This window comes from Anolis carolinensis, chromosome 3 (genome assembly GCF_035594765.1).
Source record: "Anolis carolinensis isolate JA03-04 chromosome 3, rAnoCar3.1.pri, whole genome shotgun sequence".
NCBI classification, from domain to species: Eukaryota; Metazoa; Chordata; class Lepidosauria; order Squamata; family Dactyloidae; genus Anolis; species Anolis carolinensis.
The window spans coordinates 13,997,562-14,020,820 of NC_085843.1; the positions used below are offsets into that span (position 1 = coordinate 13,997,562).

The 23,259-nt window shown below is 42.8% G+C and overlaps 2 protein-coding genes across 16 annotated transcripts in view; both read right to left on the bottom strand.

The window, feature by feature from the left end:
- The window catches only part of dlg2 (discs large MAGUK scaffold protein 2), a 1,295,060-nt gene that overhangs the window by 961,088 nt on the left and 310,713 nt on the right, over positions 1-23,259 (bottom strand). The window lies entirely within an intron of this gene.
- LOC134297328 (uncharacterized) lies at positions 9,452-14,727 on the bottom strand. Its single transcript, XM_062974520.1, has 2 exons — positions 12,958-14,727; positions 9,452-9,729 (listed from the first exon to the last, which is right to left on the bottom strand). Exons 1-2 carry the CDS (start codon positions 14,503-14,505, stop codon positions 9,688-9,690), a joined length of 1,590 nt encoding a protein of 529 aa, XP_062830590.1. The 5' UTR covers positions 14,506-14,727; the 3' UTR covers positions 9,452-9,687.

Below are 23,259 nucleotides of genomic sequence, written 5' to 3' on the forward strand. Positions count from 1 at the left end.
ACTGTGAAAATTGAACATTTTTCTGAAGACTATACACTCTTAAGGAACAATTCGGTGCAAAAATATCACATGAAGTGTTATGTAGAGAACAAGTTTCCCTAAACAGAAAGTCACATTAATGTACAGAAAATAGTATTTTCTGAACAGAAATGTTATTTTCTGTAGAAAAAAGCTATTTTTCTGCACAGAAAATGTTCAAGAGAAAAAAGCATCATATGCAATACATATATTTACTCTAGTTTAATGCGCACCTTCAAAATCGTGAAACCAAAAAAGTATTTGCTGACGAATGTAATGCGCAGCAGCAAAAATGCATTCTTTGTAATATGCCCATTACACTTGCTGCCTGATTAGAATTCCTTCTTTAAAAACAAAAGTATTAGAGCACAAAAGGTTTCAGCAATGGGGAAAAAAACCTTGGGGTACATCTATGTTGTAGAATAAATCCATTCTAACAGTCTTCATTCAATGCTATGGAGTCACAGGGTTGTAATTTTACAAGACCTTGAGCCTTTTCTGCCAAAGAGTGCAATGCCTCATCAAACTACAAATACCAAGATTACATAGCATTGAGCTATGACAATTAAATTACATATGACATCCATCAAAAAGGAGCTCCAGGTGCTCCTAAAGCAGTTTCCCCAATTGCTTTGGCTCAGCGCTAAGATTACCATATTACGTGAATCTAATGTGCAGCCTAATGTTGGCAAGGTGATTTAGCCCAAAAAAGTGAGTGTTAGATTTGAGTACATACTATATATATTCACTAGCTGTGCCCGGCCACGCGTTGCTGTGGCGAAGTATGGTGGTATGGGAAATCAGATAATCTGTATTTTATAGGTAGTGTGGAAGAGGCCTATGTGAGGCCTAACTCTGCCTGTCCCCTGGGATGAGTGGGTTGCTAGGAGACCAAGTGGGCGGAGCTTAGCCTTCTAACTGGCAGCAATTGGATGAAAGCAATTATTCCTCTCCCTCTAATTAGGACTTGGTTTTTCTTTTCTTTTTGTTGTATGAACGTAGAGGCATGGATGAGGGGTTGTGTTTCCAAGCTTAGTGTTTCTGGGATGTGTAGTTTTGTTGTTTTGTCCTAGGCCGAAATTTCATTACCCTTTTATATATATAGATATATACCCATACGCATACACATAAACACACACACAAACATAAACTATAAACATTCTCTCCCATCTAGGAGAGTTTTCTGACATTGGAGAACCCCAGTTTCGACTGCTTTTCAAATATTATTTCTATCCATACCTTAGAGGAATTAATGCAGTACAGCAGATGGTAAAAAAGACTTTTTTAACATGCGTTTGCCCTATACATCCATTTGTAAAATAATATAAACATACATGGCACGGTGTCAAATTAGACAGAAACAAATTAAGAGTGTGTACACATGCACACATACACACACACAAAAATATGTGGTTTTGGCACTGAAAAAAATGCTTTTTATTTCTTTACAAACACAAAAGCAATTCTCTCAAAGCATCCCTACAGGCTACGTGCAAAGAGTTGGAGGGCCCCTATTAAAAATATGTTTGAACATCTGATGTTAGCAGACTTCCTAGAGACAAACCACTTAATTTTGAACCACATATTTATTTGAACTTTGCTGCCGATACAGTCACCAAATATTTAAATCCTGCGAGAAATAGACAAGTCGCTGATGCTTGAAATTCATGCTGTCAAGTGCTCTGTGAATTGCCACTAAATCTTGACAACATACAGACAAAGCAGCAGCCGCCTCCTCTATTCCTCTCTGCAATACAAATTAAAATAGCAATATTGGACTTGCTCTCTCCTTGAAAGTCCTTAATCTGGGGCTTCGTGCTGACTGTAATCAACCCTCTCACTTTCGGCTCTGAGAAAACTGCGGCAGAATTACGTCAGGGTGCTTGGTCATAGCCTTGGCTTATCCCAAGAAGTATACAGTCAGTATGAAACCAGTCTCTGCAGAATAAGTATCAGCAGTTTGCCTGATTCATGATTTCATGTAGGGCCTTCTGTACAAGTTATACCCTCCTCTCTGTATCTTTGAAATTCATCCCACTGAAAATCAGCGTTTGCTACTATCCACAGTTTCATGTATCCATGTGAAGTCCAAGAACATATCCCCATGGATATGTGGATCGTACTGTACATTTTTGTTATCCCATCTTGGATGAAAGGTGGGATCTAAATTCAATACATTAATCAATCAATAAATCATTCTTTCATTGTGTTTTATCTTCTATCCCTAACTTCTAAATCCCTATACTGCAGATAAGAGCAACTCACAACTCCTGTCCAGTTTTACAATCTCTAGGCAATTCCAAGATATACATAGGTAAAAGGTAAAGGTTTCCCCTGACGTTAAGTCCAGTCGTGTCCGACTCTGGGGGTTGGTGCTCATCTCCATTTCTAAGCCGAAGAGCCGGCGTTGTCCGTAGACACCTCCAAGGTCATGTGGCCGGCATGACTGCATGGCATGCCGTTACTTTTCCGCCAGAGCTGTACCTATTGATCTACTCACATTTGCATTTTTTCGAACTGCTAGGTTGGCAGAAGCTGGAGCTAACAGTGGGCGCTCACTCTGCTTCCCGGGTTTGAACCTGGGATCTTTCGGTCTGCAAGTTCAGCAGCTCAGCTCCAAGATATACATATGTAAGATATACATACTTTCCATTAAAATCATCCAGATATTTTTTTTTACTTCACTACACAGTTATATCAGTTTCATAGCACTTGGACTATCGTGGCTGCTTTTTGTGAAATCCTGGGATCTGTAGTTTGGTGAAGAATTATCTTTTGATGGACACTAGAGCCCACAAAAAAGATTCAAAGAACCTTACCAAGCTGCACATCCCAAATGGATTGCATGGATTCATAACGCAATATGAAGCCGATGTACCAATGATATACTCCAGAAACCTCTACCCTGTTTCCCCTAAAATAAGACATCCCCAGAAAATAAGACCTAGTAGAGGTTTTGCTGAATTACTAAATATAAGGCCTCCCCCGAAAGTAAGACCTAGCAAAGTTTTTGTTTGGAAGCATGCCCGCCGAACAGAACACCAGAGCATGCAGGATCGGTAAATGTACGTACCATAGAGTATTGTATATAGAAATAATGGTAGTAACAAGAATTTTTTGATAGGATTCACAGTTTGTCTGGTTATGCTGGTTTGTGATGATAACTACTGTACAGTACATAATAAATGTTCAATTTTTTGTTCAACAATAAATGTGAATTCTTCTTCATGGAAAAATAAGACATCCCCTGAAAATAAGACCTAGCGCATCTTTGGGAGCAAAAATTAATATAAGATACTGTCTTATTTTCGGGGAAACACGGTATTAAGCTAATGCTCCTCGCTATCTCCAGAACGGATAGTTTTCCATTAAACATGAAATTGGGTACCTGCCCTTTAGATATGTATACATATCTAAAAAGGGCTTTATAAAACATGAACTTAGGTCAATTCTTATCCAATCCTTCGGTTCAAAAGGAAGAACTGAGTGAACCAGTTTATTGACAATTTGCCTGTTTCCTCTGCAACTGTCATCATATTATACAGCAAAGCAAATTCTTTGAGTAGAGGGATCGGATTGATTTCTTTCAGAAATCCACCAGTGACTGGGCTCCACTCCAATTAACTTGTCATTGTTATGAATTGTCAGACCACCTTCATCCTATGATGACCCCATGCATGAGAGTCCTCCAAAAGTACCAATTACACTACACAGGACTTTCAAACTCCAGGTTACGGCTTCCTTCATTCTTTCAGAATAATCAACATCTCTTCTGATTTATCATAGAATAATAGAATCATATAGTTGGAAGAGACTTCATGGGCCATCCAATCCAATTCCATTCTTCCAAGAAGCAGGAAAAATCACATTCAAGGCACCCCCAACAGATGGCCATCTAGCCTCTGCTTAAAAGCCTCCAAAGAAGGAGCCTCCACCACACTCCGGGGCAGAAAGTTCCACTGCTGAACAGGTTTCCCAGTGAGGAAGTTCTTCCTAATGTTCAGGTGGAATCTCCTTTCCTGTAGTTTGAAGCTGTTGTTCCACGTCCTAGTCTCCAGGGCAGCAGAAAACTAGCTTACTGCCTCCTCTCTTTGATGTCCCCTCACATATTTATACATGGCCATCATGACTCAGCCTTCTTTTTTGCAGGCTAAACATGCCCAGCTCTTTAAGCCTCTCCTCATAGGGCTTGTTCTCCAGACCCTTGATCATTTAAGTTGCCCTACTATGGACACTTTCCAGCTTGTCAACATCTCCCTTAAATTGCAGTGCCCAGAATTGGACACAGTATTCCAGGTGTGGTCTGATCAAGGCGAATATTTTTTTTATATATTATCATATTTGGGTCTCAGAGTTCTATATGTACGGTGGACTCAAAATGGGTCTGAGACCAAATCAAGCCAAACACTTCTAAAAGTCTATACGACTAAATTGTCATACTTTGGACATGTCATGAGATGCCTGATTCATACAAAAATACGATCATATAATCATAGAGCTGGAAGAGACCACAGGGGCCATGCAGCCCAACCCCCTGCTCCATAGGAAAGCAGTAAAAGAAGAGAAAGACTGCTTTATGGATGGATTGATGGACTCTAAAGGCCCCACGCTCGGGTTTGTAAGACCTGAACAGACTGGATTACCAAAGTTCTTAGTAGTAATAATAATAATAATAAAATAATAAAACTTTATTTATACCCCGCCACCATCTCCCCAATGGGGACTCGGGGCGGCTTACATGGGGCCATGCCCGGGAAAAATACAATATAACACAATATAAAAACAACATATCATAATACAATTACAACAATACAATAAAGAATCATATACAGTACAACACAAAATCCAAAGAGCAGTATAACAGGGCAGGCCGCACTGACACTCAGTTAAAACTCGGGGTGAGAAAAGGATAAGAAAAAGGATAAGAATAAAACCACAGGGAACTAGGAAAAGATAGTATTCATAGGGTCAACATTGGTCAAAACCCACCTTATATTATATACAGTAGACTGAGATTATTAGTTGGATAAAGTTTAGAATTTTAGGAAATGCTGTTTGTAAAAATGTTTATAAATAATGGAAAAATTTCTCCTTGCTTCCCAAAGCAATGCAAGGGAACATTTGATAATTTCCCAGTAAACACCTTTTTAATTGTCATGTTTCCTGTTTCAACGTATTTTGCAAAACAACAACACAAGTGTTTACATCAGCAGAGACTTCTGAACACTGCATCCTCACCACGTCACATCTCATTAAATCACACCATGGCATAAGATGATGCGAAGCTTTACAAATAAAAACCATTCTCCTGGACCGCAGCCTAATCTTCCATTAAGTGCTGATCGGGATTACTTTGTGCAAATGTGGGAAAAATAAAATAAAAATAAATAGGATGCCAAGTCTTGACATTGCAGTTGTTATACAGTGAAAGGGGGGGAGGGGAGGTGTAAGAAAAAACAATAGCTGAAATCCTGTTGGTTCACCTCAGCTAAATTAGACTCGTTGAATGAATTGTTGAACAATGAATCGAAACAGAAATAACTTCCATTAATGAAAGACTCTTGTCTAGTTGCAACTAATAACAGGATTTAGGCCTGTTTATGATTAAATGTACTTAGAATTCTGAAATCAAAAATACTCCAAAATCCATAAGTGTCCACATGGCTGGCTAAGACATGCTTTCTGGTGCTTCAATGTACACAAACCTGGTTTCATGCACAATTTTGTGTATAACATTATCTTCAAGCTCTGTACACAAGGTTTATATGAAACATAAATGAACTTTGTGGATAGAGTTGGGTCCCATCTCCATGGTATCTCATTATGGGGCATTATGTCCTAATTGATCTATGGTTTTTAACTTTGTTGTATTGGAAACCACCCTGAGTCCCTTGAGGAGATAGGGTGGTATGTAAATAAATTATTGTTATTGTTATTGTTGTTGTTGTTGTTGTTGTCATTGTTGTTATTATTATTATTATTATTATTATTATTATTATTATTATTATTATTATTATTATTATTATTCATATATACAAATATTCCAAAACTCTAAACTTCCAAAAACTCCAAAATCCAAAACAGTTATGGTTCTTAGCATTTTAGATACAAGATATTCCACCTATAGTAAATCTCCCCTGTGCAAGAACCATAAAAAGATATAAGCAGACATACCATAATTTGGACTTTGGTATGGCCTTAACATGATGTGAGCTTCTCTTCTGCTATGCAGAGAAGGGCTCTTTCACAGCTGGTCTTATACTGGTCTTATTGCATCCTATGGAATCCTAGTACAGTAGAGTCTCACTTATCCAACATTCGCTTATCCAACATTCTGGATTATCCAACGCATTTTTTTATTATTTATTGTATTTTAAATGGTGTTATGATATGTTGTTTCTATATTTTATTATGTTGTATTGCTCTGGGCATGGCCCCATGTTAGCCGCCCTTAGTCCCCATTGGGGAGATGGTGGCGGGGTATAAATAAAGTTTTATTATTATTATATTATTATTTTTGTAGTCAATGTTTTCAATACATCGTGATATTTTGGTGCTAAATTCGTAAATACAGTAATTACTACGTAGCATTACTGCATATTGAACTACGTTTTCTGTCAAATTTGTTGTACAACATGATGTTTTGGTGCTTAATTTGTAAAATCATAACTTAAGTCGGTGTTTAATAGGCTTCTCCTTAATCTCTCCTTGTTATCCAACATATTCGCTTATCCAACATTCTGCCGGCCCGTTTATGTTGGATAAGTGAGACTGTACTGTATTTATAGTTTGTTGAAGGAATGTTTCTCTCTGGCTGAGAATACAAAATGCCACTCCCTAAACATCCAATTTTCAGATTCCATAGATTGGAGACAATTAATATGGAATCATAGCACTATAAATGTTGAGTGTGGAAGAGCCACCTACAAAAGCATGCACTATATAGTAGAGCCTCACTTATCCAACATTCGCTTATCCAATGTTCTGGATTATCCAACACAGTCTGCCTTCCACACGGATCCACAGCTGTTTCTCTAGGCAGCAAAGACTGAACTTTTTATGCATTTAATTTCTGACAATGTTGTTACTATGAGTTCATTTTATGCAGTTCTATCTTTATTTGTTAGTAGCCAATGTTTTTGTAGGCAATGTTTTTAATACACTGTGATGTTTTGGTGCTAAATTCATAAATACAGTATTACTACATAACGTTACCGTGTACTGAACATTTTTTTGTCAATTTGTTGTAAAACATGATGTTTTGGTGCTTAATTTGTAAAATCATAACATAATTTGACGTTTAATAGGCTTTTCTTTAATCCCTCCTTATTATCCAACATTTTCGCTTATCCATCATTCTGCCAGCCCATTTATGTTGGATAAGTGAGACTCTACTGTATATTAGAGCAGGATCCCAGCAGCCCCAGGGTATATCTACACTATAGAATTAATGCAGTTTGATACCATTCTAACTGCCATGGCTCAATGCTCTGGAATAATAGGGGTTGTAGTTCAGTGAGACACTGCAGAAAAGGCTAAAGGACCAAGTTAAACTACAACTCCCAGGATTCCAGAGCATTGAGCCACAGCAGTTAAACTCACATCAAACTGCATTGATTAATTAGATGCACCTCTAATGAATATTTGGACTTCTTCCTTTCAAAACATATACACACCCTCTATCCTCTACTGCATAGTGGCCACTTTTGAAGCCATTTGTGAGACAGGTTATAATATGGGTTAGAAGTAGGTCTGGCTGTTCAAAAGAGAACAGAGAAGCTTTTCCAAAGCATGTGCATGGCTTTTGAGGGGCAGGGGCGCTAAAGTAACACTTTGGATGCTAGCCATTATTTCTGCAAATGACAGGTTGCCAGATACTTTGATCTTATCGAAAGAAAACATGGTGTGGGAGTGTTTTACACAAACCCACCAAGCAACCAGACAATGTGAAGTCCATTTGATTATAATGGATGATACCGAAGCAAGTACTTCATTCTCACTTTGATATCAACAAGGCTTAATCAAAGTGCTTATCTCTGAATGAGTGTCTTACCAAAAAAACTGAAACATTTTGGAAGACAGAGGAGAAAAATGCAGCTTGGCAGCTTAGTTTTAGCTGAAACTTGATCTTTTCTGTTTTTCAAGGCTGAGGAAGGCATTTTAAATGAAGCCTGGCTCTTTTCTCATTGGGACTGTTTGTCTGGCATTGGCTTTTGCAAAATATGGAACAAAGTTGATCAGGGGAATGAAATTCTGAAAGTATTCCTTACAGCACAGTAGCTTATCTTATTTCCTCTGGCTAGCACCTATAAAATTTGGATCAAAATAAGCCCTCTTCCTTCTCCAAAACAGGATCAGTACTTTGGATGGCTCCTTTAAAGATCAGATTAAAACACAGAGTGGATTCACTGCCTTCTAAAAAATAATTTTCATATCATGCATCCTGAGCTCCAAGAATGTACCGTTAATTTTTATTTATTTATTTATTTACAACATTTATATTCCGCCTTTCTCACCCCGAAGGGGACTCAGGGCGGATCACATTACACATATTAGGCAAACATTCAATGCCTTTTTAACATAGGACAAAGACAAACAACATAGCTCCGAGCGGGCCTCGAACTTATGACCTCCTGGTCAGTGATTCATTGCAGTTAATTGCACTGGCTTGCTCTCCCGTCTGCGCCACAGCCCCGGGAGGCTGCCGGCTATCACTGTATATGATTTATCACTCTAAGCATGAACTCTCCCTCCATCATAACCTGTCCATTGTAGGTGTATAATTCCACCATAGCTGTGAGTCTTGGGAAGACAGGTGGACAAATGTCAACGTACTGGAAGAAGCAAAGACCACCAGCATTGAAGCCATGCTCCAACGCCATCAACTCTGCTGGACTGGCCATGTTGTCCAAATGCCCGATCACCATCTCTCAAAGTAGTTACTATATTCCCAACTCAAGAATAGAAAATTGAATGTTGGTGGACAGAAAAAGAGATTTAAAGATGGACTTTTTTCGTGTCAGGAGCAATCTGAGTTGCTTCTGGAGTGAGAGAATTGGCCGTCTGTAAGGACGTTGCCCAGGGGATGCCCAGATGTTTTGATGTTTTACCATCCTTATGGGAGGCTTCTCTCATGTCCCTGCATGGAGCTGGAGCTGATAGAGGGAGCTCATCCACACTCTCCCCAGGTGGGATTCGAACCAGGCAGCCTTGAGGTCAGCAACCCAACCTTCAAGTCACAAGGCTTTTATCCCCTAGGCCACCGGAGGCTCCAAAAGATAGGCTTAAAGCTAACCACAAAAACTGTGGCATAGATACTGAGAACTGGGAAGCCCTGGTGCTTGAGCATTCTAGCAAAAGGTCAGCTGTGACCAGCAATGCTGTGGTGTCAGCTCACCACAGCCGCTCCTGAATGAACACACGAGACTCTCTGTGGTATCACCAGGAACTTTTACTGTAGGAAACATGAACATCAGAAAAGCCAAGAATGGGAGGCTCCGGCCAACCCTCCTTTATATACCCTCCCCCTCATTTGAACAGTCTCTTCCCGCTCAGTAAAACCCCGCGCAAATTCCCCGCCAAGTCCATCAGCCGTTTCTCCTCCGAGTCCTGGGACGCAGGTGTCTTATCAATGTCAGTGACCCTGAAACTCAGAGCCACATCCAGGCTCTAGTAGCAGGGTTCTGACATGGCGTCCTCCTCCCCTTCGTCCTGGAAGGAAAAGATTAAACACAACTATTGTTCTCCGCTGTCCAGAGTTCCTTTATACTTTTTTAACAGGCTGCAATGGAATACCGGGTGTACCTTTCCTAGGTCCTTTGGTAGCCTCAGCTCATAGGTCACTTCGTTTATTCTTTTTGCTACCCTGAATGGCCCTATATAGCGTGGAGCCAATTTCTTGGATGGGAACCCCAATTTCAGGTTTTTTGTGCTCAGCCAAACCAGATCTCCTTCGCCCAATTTGTCCCCCTCTCGGCGCCTACGATCCGCAAAGAGCTTGTACTTCTTTTGTGTTTCCCGCAATGCCTCTACCACGGTTTGCCACCCTTGCTTGATTTTGGCCGGCCATTCCTCGTCGGTCTGGCCCTCCCCTTCCTTCCACTCGGGTAGCCTGGGGAAAGGTGCCACCTCCTGTCCGTATACTATTTCGAATGGGGCACGACCTGTGGCCGAATGTACGGCCCCGTTAAAAGCCATCTCAGCAAACGGAAGAAGGTCCGCCCAATCATCCTGTCTATAATTGGTGTACATCCTTAAGAATTGGCACAGTGTCTGTTGGGTACGTTCGACCCCCCCGTTGGTCGCGGGATGAAAGGCCGAGCTCAGGTTCCTTTCTGCTCCTAACAGCTGTAAGAATTTTCCCCAAAATTTTGCAGTAAATTGGACTCCCCGGTCACTAATTATCTTGTCGGGACACCCATGTAGGCGATATACATGCTTCACATACAAATCAGCAAGTTTTTCAGCTGAAGGGAGTTTTGGCAGAGCCACAAAGTGTGCCTGTTTTGAGAATAGGTCCAATATTGTCCAAATGTATCTGTGGCCTCTGCTGGGGGGTAGTTCGCCTACAAAATCCATGGCTACGCATTCCCATGGCCTCATGGGCTCCACCACCTTCTGCAATAGCCCCTGGGGCTTCCCCGGTGGTGTTTTTCCCTCTGCACATAATTCACACTGCGTGACGTATCCCCTGGCGTCTTTCCTCATTCCGGGCCACCAGCATTGTTTGGCCAACAGTTTAATAGTCCTGGTGGGGCCTAGATGACCCGCACCCTTGTTATCATGGTACTTCCTTAACATTTCTCGTCTTAAACATTCAGGAATATACAATTTCTTATTTACAAACACCAAATCCCCACACAATTCTCCCTTTTCTTTGTTTGTTTGTAACCATTTGTCCATTCCATACGCTCGCTTCAACTCTTCCTCCCATATTTCTCCTCCCCCCGTGGAAATGGCAGTACGTTTGTTTTCTTTGGCCGCTTGTGCTCGAGTTAGTACTGCCAGGCCCCATTGCTTATCAAGAAAAATACTCCCTTCAGATTCCTGAATTCCTCCCCCGTGCTGAGGCATCCGAGAGAGAGCGTCAGCGAGTATATTATGTTTCCCCTGGAAGAATCTGAGTCTGAAATCAAAACGGCTGAAATATTGGGCCCATCTAATTTGCTTCGCTGATAGTTTACGAGGGGATCTTAGATACTGTAAATTTCTATGGTCAGTCCACACCTCAAACGGTGTTCCACTTCCTTCCAGAAAGTGTCTCCAGCACTCTAGTGCTTTTAGAATCGCTAAGGCTTCTCTCTCCCAAATCGGCCAGTTTTTTTCTGTATCGCTAAACTTTTTTGACAGATAGCCACATGGCTTCAGGTTCCCCCCCTCGTCTTTCTGTAGCAGAACTGCCCCATATGCCCGGTCTGACGCATCGCAATGTAATACAAAGGCTTTAGACATATCAGGGTGCTGTAGGACAGGCTCCTCAGTAAAACGCTTTTTAAGGGCTTCGAAAGCTTCCTGGCATTCTATTGTCCAGGTCAGTTTGGCCCCTGGGGCCTTCACTTTGGCTGTTTCTCCCCTACCTTTAGTCTTTAACAAATCCGTTAATGGCAAAGTGAGGCGCGCAAAGTCCTTGATAAATGTTCTATAGAAGTTTGCGAACCCTAGGAAGGATTGCAGCTGCTTCCGTGTTTTGGGGGCTTCCCACCCCCTCACGTCTTCTACCTTCGCAGGGTCCATCGCCACTCCCTGGGAGGAAATCCTATACCCCAGAAAGTCTATCTGGTCTTTATTGAACTCGCACTTGGCAAGCTTCGCATACAGTTTTGCTTCTCTCAACTTTTGCAGGACTTCCCTGACTAGTTCTATGTGTTGCTCCTTAGTCCGAGATACTAACAATATGTCATCTAAAAAAACAAATACTCCCTTGTACAACAATGGATGCAACACTTCGTTGATTAATTGCATGAACGCGGCGCCTCCGCCGCACAAACCGAAAGGGAGCACACGATAATTGAATAATCCGAATGCACAGGAGAAGGCCGTCTTCCACCTGTCCTCTGGTTTAATCTGCAATTTATGGTACGCTTCAATTAAGTCCAATTTAGTGAATATCTGTCCCTCCGATAACTGGGCGATCAAGTCCTTCACTAAAGGTAGGGGGTATTTATTTCCAGAACTGATTGCATTCAGGCCCCTGTAGTCAATGCAGAGCCTCAGCGTTTGGTCCTTTTTGCGCCTGAACAACACAGGCGCCCCTAGAGGGGAATTTGAAGGCTCTATGAAACCCCTCGCTAGGTTTTTATCAATGTATTTTCTCAGTTCCTCCTTTTCCCTAGCCGACATTGGGTATATTTTTGCCTTAGGAAGCTCTGCTCCTGGGACTAGCTCTATCTTCACTTCAACTCTCCGCTTCGGTGGGAAACTGTCTGCTTCCTTCTCATCAAATACGTCCACAAAATCCCGATACTCTGGGGGTAATTTATCTGCCAGTTCTGCTATCCTGATAGAGTCTTCCTCCCCCCTTTTCCCCGGCTCCCTTTCCACTTCCTGGCTCCCTCCTTCCAACTTCATCCTGAAGATCATGCTCTTATCCTCCCAGTTGATTTGCGGGTTGGCCTGCCCCAGCCATGGCATGCCTAGTATAACATTATAGCTGGCTATTTGTGATATCACAAATGACACCTTTCCTTCCCAACTCCCTATCTTACACTTTACATCTTCGGCACTGTACTTAGCTAATGATCCCGATGCTGTGGATCCGTCCAACTGCGAAAAAGCTATTGGGGATTCTAGGTTCGTTCTTTCGCATCCCAATCCCTCGGCTAATTCAGGGGAGATGATGTTCCTGGAACATCCACAATCCACAAATGCTTTGCAGGTTGCTTGTTTGCTGCCACTTTCCAGCTGAATGGGGACCACTATCATGGCTTTGTCCTGACTTACCAACCCCCCCGAGTGGTGCCTCATCGGTGGTTCTTCCTCGGCGCGTTTCCCTGCCACGGCTCTTGGTTTGGGCGGGCCTCCGCCTTCCCCTTTTCTCTGCCAGCACTCGGCAGCCCTGTGGCCCAAACGGCCGCACACGAAGCAGCCCCTCCTGCTGGTGCTCACGTTCCCTGTCGGCTCCGTTCTCCTCCCGGCTGGGGTTGATCCCTCCTTCCGGCTCCCCTCTTTCATCTGCGGCCGCTGCTGTAGCCCTCCTCGGTGCCTCCTCGCCTGGGCCAGCGATGTCTCGATGCGCCCCGCCAGCTGAATCCATCCGCGCAGTGTGTCAGGCTCATCACGATGCACCGCCCAGGAGAGGATCTCCCGCCTGAGCCCCTCTTTGAAGAGTTCTATCTTTGTCACTGCAGACCATTCCGGCACCTTTTCAGCGAGGCATTGGAACTCCTCCGCATACTCAGATACCGACCTCTGCCCCTGGGAGACGGTCTTCAACTCCTCCCTCGCCCGGATCTGCTCCAGTGGATCTCGGAAACGGGTCTCCAGGGCCCCCATAAAGCGTCGGAGTGACCCCAGACATGGGTCGCGCCGCGCGTGTAGTTGAACGTACCAGCTGGCCGCTCCCCTCTTCAACACTGCACCAATGGCCCGTACCCGGCTGGATTCCGTTCTAAAAGTGTGGGCGTTGTCCTCCATATAGCCCCTCACCGTGGTCAGGAAAAAATCCAGTTCAGAGGACTCTCCCCCAAACTCGATCCTTAGTTCCTCTCGTCTCGGTAGGGGTCCCTGTGGTGGCAATCCCCAATTCTCCGCCCGTCGCAAGCCCCCTTGCGGGCCAGTGGGCCCCGCTGCTGCTTCCCTTTGTCCTGTGCCACGCCCGGCATTCGCCAGGGGCACCAGGGTCTCAGTTGGGAGCGTAGCCGGGATTCTCGGAGGCTTTTCCCCTTCGTCGTCACTCTCCTCCACCCGCGTCAGGCTCGTTTGGATCTTGGGCCGGGCACCGGGCTCCTTTCGCATTTCCCTTCCCTTCGGAGCTGGGAGGTCTGCAAAGCCCTGGCTGCTTCCCATGCTCACGTCCCACATTGAGCTAGCCCGGAGTTCCCTTCCTCGCTCCGGCTCCGCCAAAACCGCCAGGCGCTCCATCGCCCTCGACATCACTGCCAGGGTGGTCTCCATCGCCGACATCCTCTCCTCCAGAAACACCATCTTTTGCGGGCCTGGGGAAGGTGAACCTTCCTCTCCTCCGGTGCTATCTCCCCGCACCACTCCGCGCCTCTGGGTTACCCCATTTGGCTGGGCATAAGCGGTGGATGACGCCAGGGCCGCCAGCTGGTGGAACTCAGCGTCCGTCTCGGGAGTGGCCCTTTCCGACCTTCCTCCTCCGGCGCCCAAGAGCTCTTCATCCTCCACTTGCATGTTACACCTCACCGCTACAGCGGGATGGTGTCCGTATTCTTGGCTTAGTGTCAGCTCACCACAGCCGCTCCTGAATGAACACACGAGACTCTCTGTGGTATCACCAGGAACTTTTACTGTAGGAAACATGAACATCAGAAAAGCCAAGAATGGGAGGCTCCGGCCAACCCTCCTTTATATACCCTCCCCCTCATTTGAACAGTCTCTTCCCGCTCAGTAAAACCCCGCGCAAATTCCCCGCCAAGTCCATCAGCCGTTTCTCCTCCGAGTCCTGGGACGCAGGTGTCTTATCAATGTCAGTGACCCTGAAACTCAGAGCCACATCCAGGCTCTAGTAGCAGGGTTCTGACACTGTGGAATTTGAAGAGGCACGAATGGAAGGTGAAAGGGAGAAACATGCCAAGAAGAAAGTGTGTCAAGCCAACCCTGACCAGGACTACCTTCCACCTGGAAACCGATGCCCCCACTGTGGAAGAACATGTGGGTCAAGAATAGGGCTCTACGGTTACCTACGTATCACAGCTAGGACACGATACCTGGAAGACAATCATACTCAGACAACAAGGGATCGTCTAAGGGGAAGCTGTGAGTAAATCGTGTCCTGTGCCACAATATTCATCCATGCCGATTCAGAGGGCTAAGGGTGCATCTGCCCTGTAGAATTAATGCAGTTTAGCACCGCTTTTTTGTCATGTCAGAAGCAAATTGAGAAAATACTGCAAGTCGCTTCTGGTGTGAGAGAATCGTCCGTCTACAGCAATGATGGGCAACCTTTTGCACTTGGTATGTCAAAATTCACCAAAAAAACCTAGCATGACTTGGGTGGTGTGTCACTTCGAGAAAAAAACCATAATTTCACAATATATATAGTTTAAATAACAAAAATATATAATTGTAATATATAACTGTATTTTATAAATCAAAAACTATTTACTACCATTATTTCCATGTACAACAATCTATGGTACCTCTCTATTGTAGTTTCAGTGTAGTCATGAATAATGAATAATATAATAGTAATAATATACTACAATAATAATAGAATAATAATAAAATGATTGTGTGTGTGTATGTGTGTGTGTGTGTGTGTAATGTGCATAATTCCCATGGAGTAAACAACAAAACCACTGGACCAAATCACACCAAATTTTGCCACAAAAGACATTAGTCATCCAATCAATCTGCATGCATCAGCGTGTTGGCAAAAATGGCTAGGTGTGTCAGTGCTGACACGCGTGTCATAGGTTGACCATCACTGGTCTACAGAGAAGTTGGCAATGCCCTGATGTGTTACCATCCTGTGGGAAGCTTCTCTCATGTCCTCACAAGGGAAGCTGGGGCTGACAGACAGAAGCTCACCCGATCTCAGAGATTCGAACCACCGACCTTCACATCATCAGGTCAGCAGTTCAGCCAATACAATGGTGTAACCCATTGCGCTACCACTGCTCCTATACTGCTTTCACTGTCATGGCTAGATGCTATAGGACATGCAGTTTGGTGAAACAGTACTGCTCCATTACCTGGGCAGAGGCCACAAGGGGGCACTAGAGAGATAAGGATAGGGTGGATTAAAGGAGCAAAACCATTTCCCCCCCGTTTTCCTGTTATTCCCTTCACCCATGTCCCCATCATGGAAACAACCCTCATTTATGATATGAGAAGTGGGGAGGGGGAATAAGCAGCAAAAACGGGGAAAATTGTTTTCCTCCTTCAACTCCTCCCACCCCATAAAATGGACTAACCCTCTCTCTCTAGTGTCCCCTAGTGGCCTCCATCCACATAATGAAACAATACCGGTGAAACATTAGCAGTTTTTGGCAGAGAAAGCTAATGATCAAATGAAACTACAACTCCCATGATTCCATTGCATTGAGCCACAGCAGTTAAAATGGTGTCAAACTGAATTAATTCTACAGTGCGGATGCACCCTAAGACAGCGAGTAGATGCTATAAAAAGAAGAAGGGAGAAACCCTCCATCCTTGAATGTCCTGACCTCAACTTCCCTTTGATTCAAGCCACTCTGTTTCTGCATTAAGTAATGCCTCAGCCTGCTGATTGAAAGGAGGCAATGACTCAAGCAGAGTTGCAACAGACATCCCCCGCTGAGCATGGATATGTCTTTAGCAGTGCTCTGTTGGAAGCAAATGAATTAATTACTTGCACTTGGGGTGGAATTATGCAGCTTCAGGAGAAAGGCTGTTGGTAGGACGAAGTTGTGTTTGTGGCAGTAAATCAGGCAGCGAGAACGCAGGCAGACTTCTTGAGGAGCACATTTTTTGAGACTCAAGGGAGCATACAATTATCTGGTTAATTCCTTTCTCATGCCCCATCCTTTGGAAATGATGTTCTGGAGTACTACACTAGTAAGGTAAAGGGTAAAGGTTTTCCCATGACATTAAGTCTAGTGGTATCTGACTCTGGGGGTTGGTGCTCATCTCCATTTCTAAGCTGGCATTCTCCGTAGACACCTCCAAGGTCATGTGGCCGGCATGACTGCATGGAGTGCCGTTACCTTCCCGCCAGAGCAGTACCTATTGATTCACTCACATTTGCATGTTTTCAAACTGCTAGGTTGGCAGAAGCTGGGGCTAACAGTGGGAGCTCACCCCGCTTCCCAGATTCGAACTGCTGACCTTTTGGTCAGCAAGTTCAGCAGCTCAACGATTTAATCCACTGAGCCACCAGGGGCTACTATGAATATTGCACTACTACTCATAAAATAAAACAATGATATAAGCTTTGCATACAGAAGGTCCCCACCACCTTCAGTCAGGGCTAAGAAAGTATCTTGCCTGAAACTCCAGACAGCCACTGACCATATTGGGGCTAGATGGATCAATGGTCTCATTAAATGAAATACTGTGTCCCAACTTTCTAATTGTGCAGCCTGCCAATACTCTACTTTAGATGTACTTTGTATGAGCTTCCTTGGAAGGAAGGTCACCATGGCTATAAAAATTGGAAGGGTACCATCTCTAACCTCTTTAGATGGGTGGAAACTAAGTAAGTCCTAATAGTTTGATTCAAAATTGCCCAAAAGAGGAGATATTTGGATGAAAATGAGCCAGTGCTTCAACCCCCTCCTTAGCCAAGGAAACCATCTGGGCAACCTTGAGCAAATCGCACACTCAGCCCAGAAAACAGCCTTGGTGTCACCATAAGTACGAAACTACTTGAATGCAGACAATATCAACAAATACTTGCTGACTGGTTTCTATGAGTCAAAAATATGCCTCAACATTCTGCATCTGGTAATGGATTTACACACCGTATTGTGTATGTTGTTGTTTAAATTAGTCTGCCAAAAAGAGGCATTATCTGGCCTTTAAAGTAATGCAGATGACTGGAAAGCTTCCAGTGTTTTATCAGATGACAGCAGGAAACCATTTCACCATATGATTATGTTATCTTACTTCAGCAACACTTCTAATCTATGGTCTAGGATCTCCATATCACTGCAGGCCGCTTCCCTATTTCCAGGCAACAAATATGAACAGGAAAGGATTTTAACATTCTGTTCACCTGGATGTTTCACTATATCCCTCTAGATTCTCCCAATCAAATACGGGAAGCTTCTTCCCCGTCTGCCCCCTTCCCTGAGATCTGCTGCTTAGACTGAGTTAGGACTAAGCCAGATGTTAAATTTGAAATCACCCATTTGTAAAGCAGGGAAATGAACATTTTGATCAGGTTTATGACACAGGATGGAGAGAGGATTGAGCCCTCTCCCCCTGTACACCGTGATGGCTCATGGTCCAAACAGGGGAAGTTCATGTTCTTAAAAAGCAACGCATCCTTCCCACATCTATGTTAGTATGGGATTGTTCAAGCCTCTGAAGTTTTCAGGTCAAAACTTGAGATCTAGGGAGGGCTTCTGTTGATGTCATTAAATATTATACATTAAGGACCAACAGCAGTTGTTCACAGTTTATTAAAAGGAAAAGAGGCAGAGAGATTAAGATATAATATTTTTTTTTCTTGTTTGGAAATTAAGACAGAAGCCTTAGCTGAAGAGGCTGTTTTCCAGATCAAAAAGCTATCTAAATGCATAGACACAACTCTCAGGGGATCTTTGCAAAGTAGCAGCAATGAATCAATTAAGCCTTGCAAATTCTAATGAGTTGATGCTCTCCTGGACGAGGTGGAGATTTGTCCACAGACTTTCGTACACAGATCTTGGAGTGGACACTACTAAAACTGGAGATGACCTATGAAAAATGGGGATGCAAGACCAAACCCTGAGAAGTGGCAGTCCTAGTGTCTCACCACAGTCCTAATCTAAACCACAAGAATGCAGACCATTATTCCATGTGCAAAAACCAACTGAACAGCAACTTGAATCTTGCAATTCAGATAGCAACCTGCAGCATACTTGAAGGCAATAAGTATGTTTAGGGTGCGCAAGGAAGGTTACAATTTTCTCTCCCACAGTGTGTTGCCTCCTCCCATATATGAAGGACTATGTTTGCCTATTCTGGCTAGATAGAGATAGATAGATAGATAGATAGATAGATAGATAGATAGACAGACAGATATCCTTGTCACCCTTCGTCTATTTTACTCTACTACTAGTAGTGGCAATAACTGGAATAATAAAGAAGTGAGATATATGTAAGCATAAAAACTCTAAGGACTACTAGATCTAGAACTGGAACCTGGTGGGGTGCAAATGGGAGATGAGTGGAAATCTATTGGTATTAAAATCTGACAATGATAATAGCAGCGACATTTTTACCTACCTCTTTTCAAGGCCTGAAACATTTTTACCTAGCTCTTTTTAAGGGCACAACAGATGGATACATAGATTTTAAAAAGTCAGACCACTGAAATACATACATTATAGGACATAGACACAAAATTAAAACAAATTAAAATCATTTGTACCAATAAAATGTAAGTTTAAATGTATAGCTTAAAAGTAACCTGGGAGGGAATGCTCATCTTATATTCAACATATATATTGAACAGCTCTCTCTTGCTCTCTCTCTCTTTTTTTTTTTTTACTTTTAAGACTGAAATCCTCTTGTCATTTGTTGTCATCATCTACTGCAATTTATGGCAACCTTATCTTAGTATGTCCTTGGCAATGTTTATTCAGTGGAGAATTCTCAGTTCTTTTTTTCTTAGAAGTTCATCACATGGAGGTTCCAAACACTGGCAACAGTGGGGAGAGTTGCCAGGTAGTGTGGCAAATCTGTGGGGCAGTGAAGGAAACTGTTGTCCCGCACCCTGTATCGCCTACATCAGTACTTTCTCCATCACACAGGGGGAAAGTGTCACCACCCACCTTCCCACTGCACTGGCCCCGTTCTAACTAATGAGAACATTGGAAGTGTTCTCTGGACTTCATCCTAGGATACATCCAGGACAAAGCTAGGATGGAGCCCCGCCAGAAGTAGCCCTGAGTCATGTGATGAGCTTTGGCGGGCTTCATTCTCATAGCATCCTGGTAACATCCTAGGATGCTGCAAACATAAATGTGATGAGGTCCTTAGTCTGAGAGAATGTGGCTTCCTCAAGGTTGTCCACTGGGTATCCATGGCTTAGCAGGGATTTGAAATCCTGATCACCAAGGATACTTTTTTTTGGCTGGACATAGTGAAACAGCCCTCCACATCTGCTGGGCATAGAGGTGCAAAAACTAACTTTAAAAGACTGCTCTAGGGAACATAGAATCATAGAATTAGAAGAGACTCCATGAGCCATTTAAACCAAGCCCTTGCCATGTAGGAAAAACACAATCAAAGCACCCCTGACTAATGGGCTGGGCTGTGGCGCAGGCTGTTGAGCAGCTGCAATAAATCACTCTGACCATGAGGTCATGAGTTCGAGGCCAGCCCGTGGTAGGGTGAGCACCCGTCAATTAAAAATTAAAAATAGCCCCTGCTCGTTACTGACCTAGCAACCCGAAAGATAGTTGCATCTATCAAGTAGGAAATAAGGTACCACTTATAAAAGTGGGGAGGAAAGTTTAACTAATTTATGACCTGGAATGAGGAAGTGCCGTCAGAGTGGATGATGAAGCAGCTGCTCCCCCCTGTGGCCAGAATTGAACATCCCCTCAGAAGAAGGTTAAATTGCCTCTGTGTCTGTCTGTCTTGGTCTCTGTTTGATGTGTGTATGGGCATTGGATGTTTGCCCTATGTGGGTATAATGTGATCCGCCCTGAGTCCCCTTCGGGGTGAGAAGGGTGGAATATAAATACTGTAAATAAATAATAAATAAATAAATAATGGCCATCCAGCCCCTGTTTAAAAGCTTCCAAGGATGGAGCTTCCACCACACTCCAAGGCAGAGAGTTCCACTGCTGAACAGCTCATGCAGTCAGGAAGTTCTTCCTAATGTTCAGATGGAATCTCCTTTCCTGTAATTTGAACCCATTGCTCCAAGCCCTAGTTTCCAAGGCAGCAGAAAACAAGTCTGCTCCCTCTTCCTTACGGCATCCTTTCACATATTTATACACGGCTGGCTATCACATCTCTTATCAACCTTCTCTTCTGCAGTTAAACAAATCCAGTTCTTTAAGACGCTTCTCATAAGGCACGGTCTCCAGATCCTTGATCATTTTAGTTGCCCTCCTCTGGACACTTTCCAGCTTAAGGTCAATATCTCTTTTGAACTGTGGTGCCCAGAACTGGACACAGTATTCCAGGTGAGGTCTGACCAAAGCTAAATAGAGAGGCACCATGACATACCTCAATCTAGACATTATACCCCTTTTGATGAAACCCAAAACCACATTGGCATTTTTAGCTGCTGCTAAACACTGTGATGGAGCAGGAATCTCTTTTAGGTTTACATTTTGCATTTAGGTTTAAATGTTGTTATTTTTGTATGCCTTGATGTCATTTCCAACTTGCGGCCACTTTGAATCTCAGTCTAGGAGAACCAGAATATAAATCCAATAAATAAATTCAAGATGACCCTAAGGTGAACTTATCACAAGCTTTTCTGGGGCTGAGAGTATGTGAGTCACCCACTAGACCAGAGGTATCAAACATGTGGCCCTCCACGTGTTTGGACCTTCAACTCCCAGAAGCCTATCCAATGGATAATAATTCTGTTAGCTGAGGTCCAAAACACCTGGAGGGCCATAAGTTTGAGAGCACTGCACTAGACAGACATAATGTAGGATCTCTTTTGAATTTAGGGTACAGTTTAGTTTGGTCCCTTGTAGCTTAATTCTGTTTTACAAAGTCTAGAGTTAAGTTTTATGAAAGTTTTGCACTATTTTGAGAAACAGCTGCAAAAAATGGTTAGTAAGATGTTAGTTATTTGCTTAGTTTCAGAAATGTTGAGACAGCTGTGATATATTGCTCCCATTCATGAAACAAGAGGCTGTATTTCAGCCTCTTGCAGGTTTTCACATCTAACTTAAGTGGAAGATCGAAAGCACCACATAAAATTCAGAAGACAGATCAGCTGCAGTGCCAAGTATTTAACATTTACAATTGGTCATGACAGTAAAATATAACAAGATAAGTCCCTGAGTGTTGTACTATAAGTTTTAAGGAACTGTGTTTCAATTGCCTTTAACCTACGCAAGGAATATCAGTATAGTCGGATACCACATTTCTGAGTTTCACTTTTGCATATTGATTATTTGTGTATTTGATAAATATCTTCTCTCTAGCAATATCTAGATCCTCCAGCAAATTCAATGGTCAAGTTCCACGAGAAACTATTGAAGGCTAGGGAGCTGAATTAACTTAATATTAAAGAGAATTTAAAGATTTTTTTAAATTTTAGGTTTTGGGGTTTGAGGGTAGAAAATCAAGTTTTATGTATCTTTTTGTGGTAAGGGTCAGCAGAGTATGTGTTGATCATCCCTTACCCAAATTCCAGAATCCAAAATATTCTAAATTCTGAAATATTCTGCATGGATGGCTGAGACAGTGACACCTTTGCTTTCAATTGATACAAGCTATGTTTCCTGGGCAAAAATAATACAAAATAATGTGTATAAAATTACCTTCAGGCTATATATGAAAGGTGTCTACAAAACATAGATGAATTTTGTGTTTAAGCTTGGGTCCCATTTCCATGATATCTTATCATACATATGAAATAATTCAAAATAAAAAACCCAGCAAGTCTGAGCTTTAAAACACTTCTTGTCCCAAGCATGTCAAATAAGTGATGTTGTTTAACCCAACCTGGTTGTTTCATTTCACGTGTGCATAATATTATTCTTTAATAAAAGGAATGCTGAAACATGTTGCACTGCTCTTCTTTCCTGTGGTGCAGGAAACAAGCCTTTTTCTTTCCATGTTATTTTTATGCCACTGGTTCTGAACTTTCTGCTGAAGAAGTCATGCCCAGGAAAACATCTATTTCATTAACTTAGATATACTTGTATACACAAATAGCTGGCATTCGAGAACGAGAAAATTCTCATTCATGCCCACAGTCTATGGAAGATAAATCCAGGATATAGCTATATTGCTTTCTCCCAATCTTCCTCAATCATACAAGCGGAACTAAATTGGGCTTCCAAAAATTACAGCAGGTGTTTGTATTGTCAATTGCCACCAAGCCAACATTAATTTATGAATTAGAGTTCTCTAAGGCTCCTTCCACACAGCTGTATAAAATCCATAATGAACTGGATTATATGGCAGTGTGGACTTAAGATAACCCAGTTAAAAACAGATATTGTGGATTATTTATTTATTTATTTACAGTATTTATTTATTTACAGACTCAGGGCGGATCACAATGTACACATACATAGCAAACATTCAATGCCATTAGACATACAAACAGAGACAGAGATGAAGACACAGAGGCAATTTAACATTTTTCCAGCTTCCAGGCTTCATGAGGATATGCTCGATTCTGGCCACAGGGGGAGCAGCTGCTTCATCATCCATTGTGACACCGAG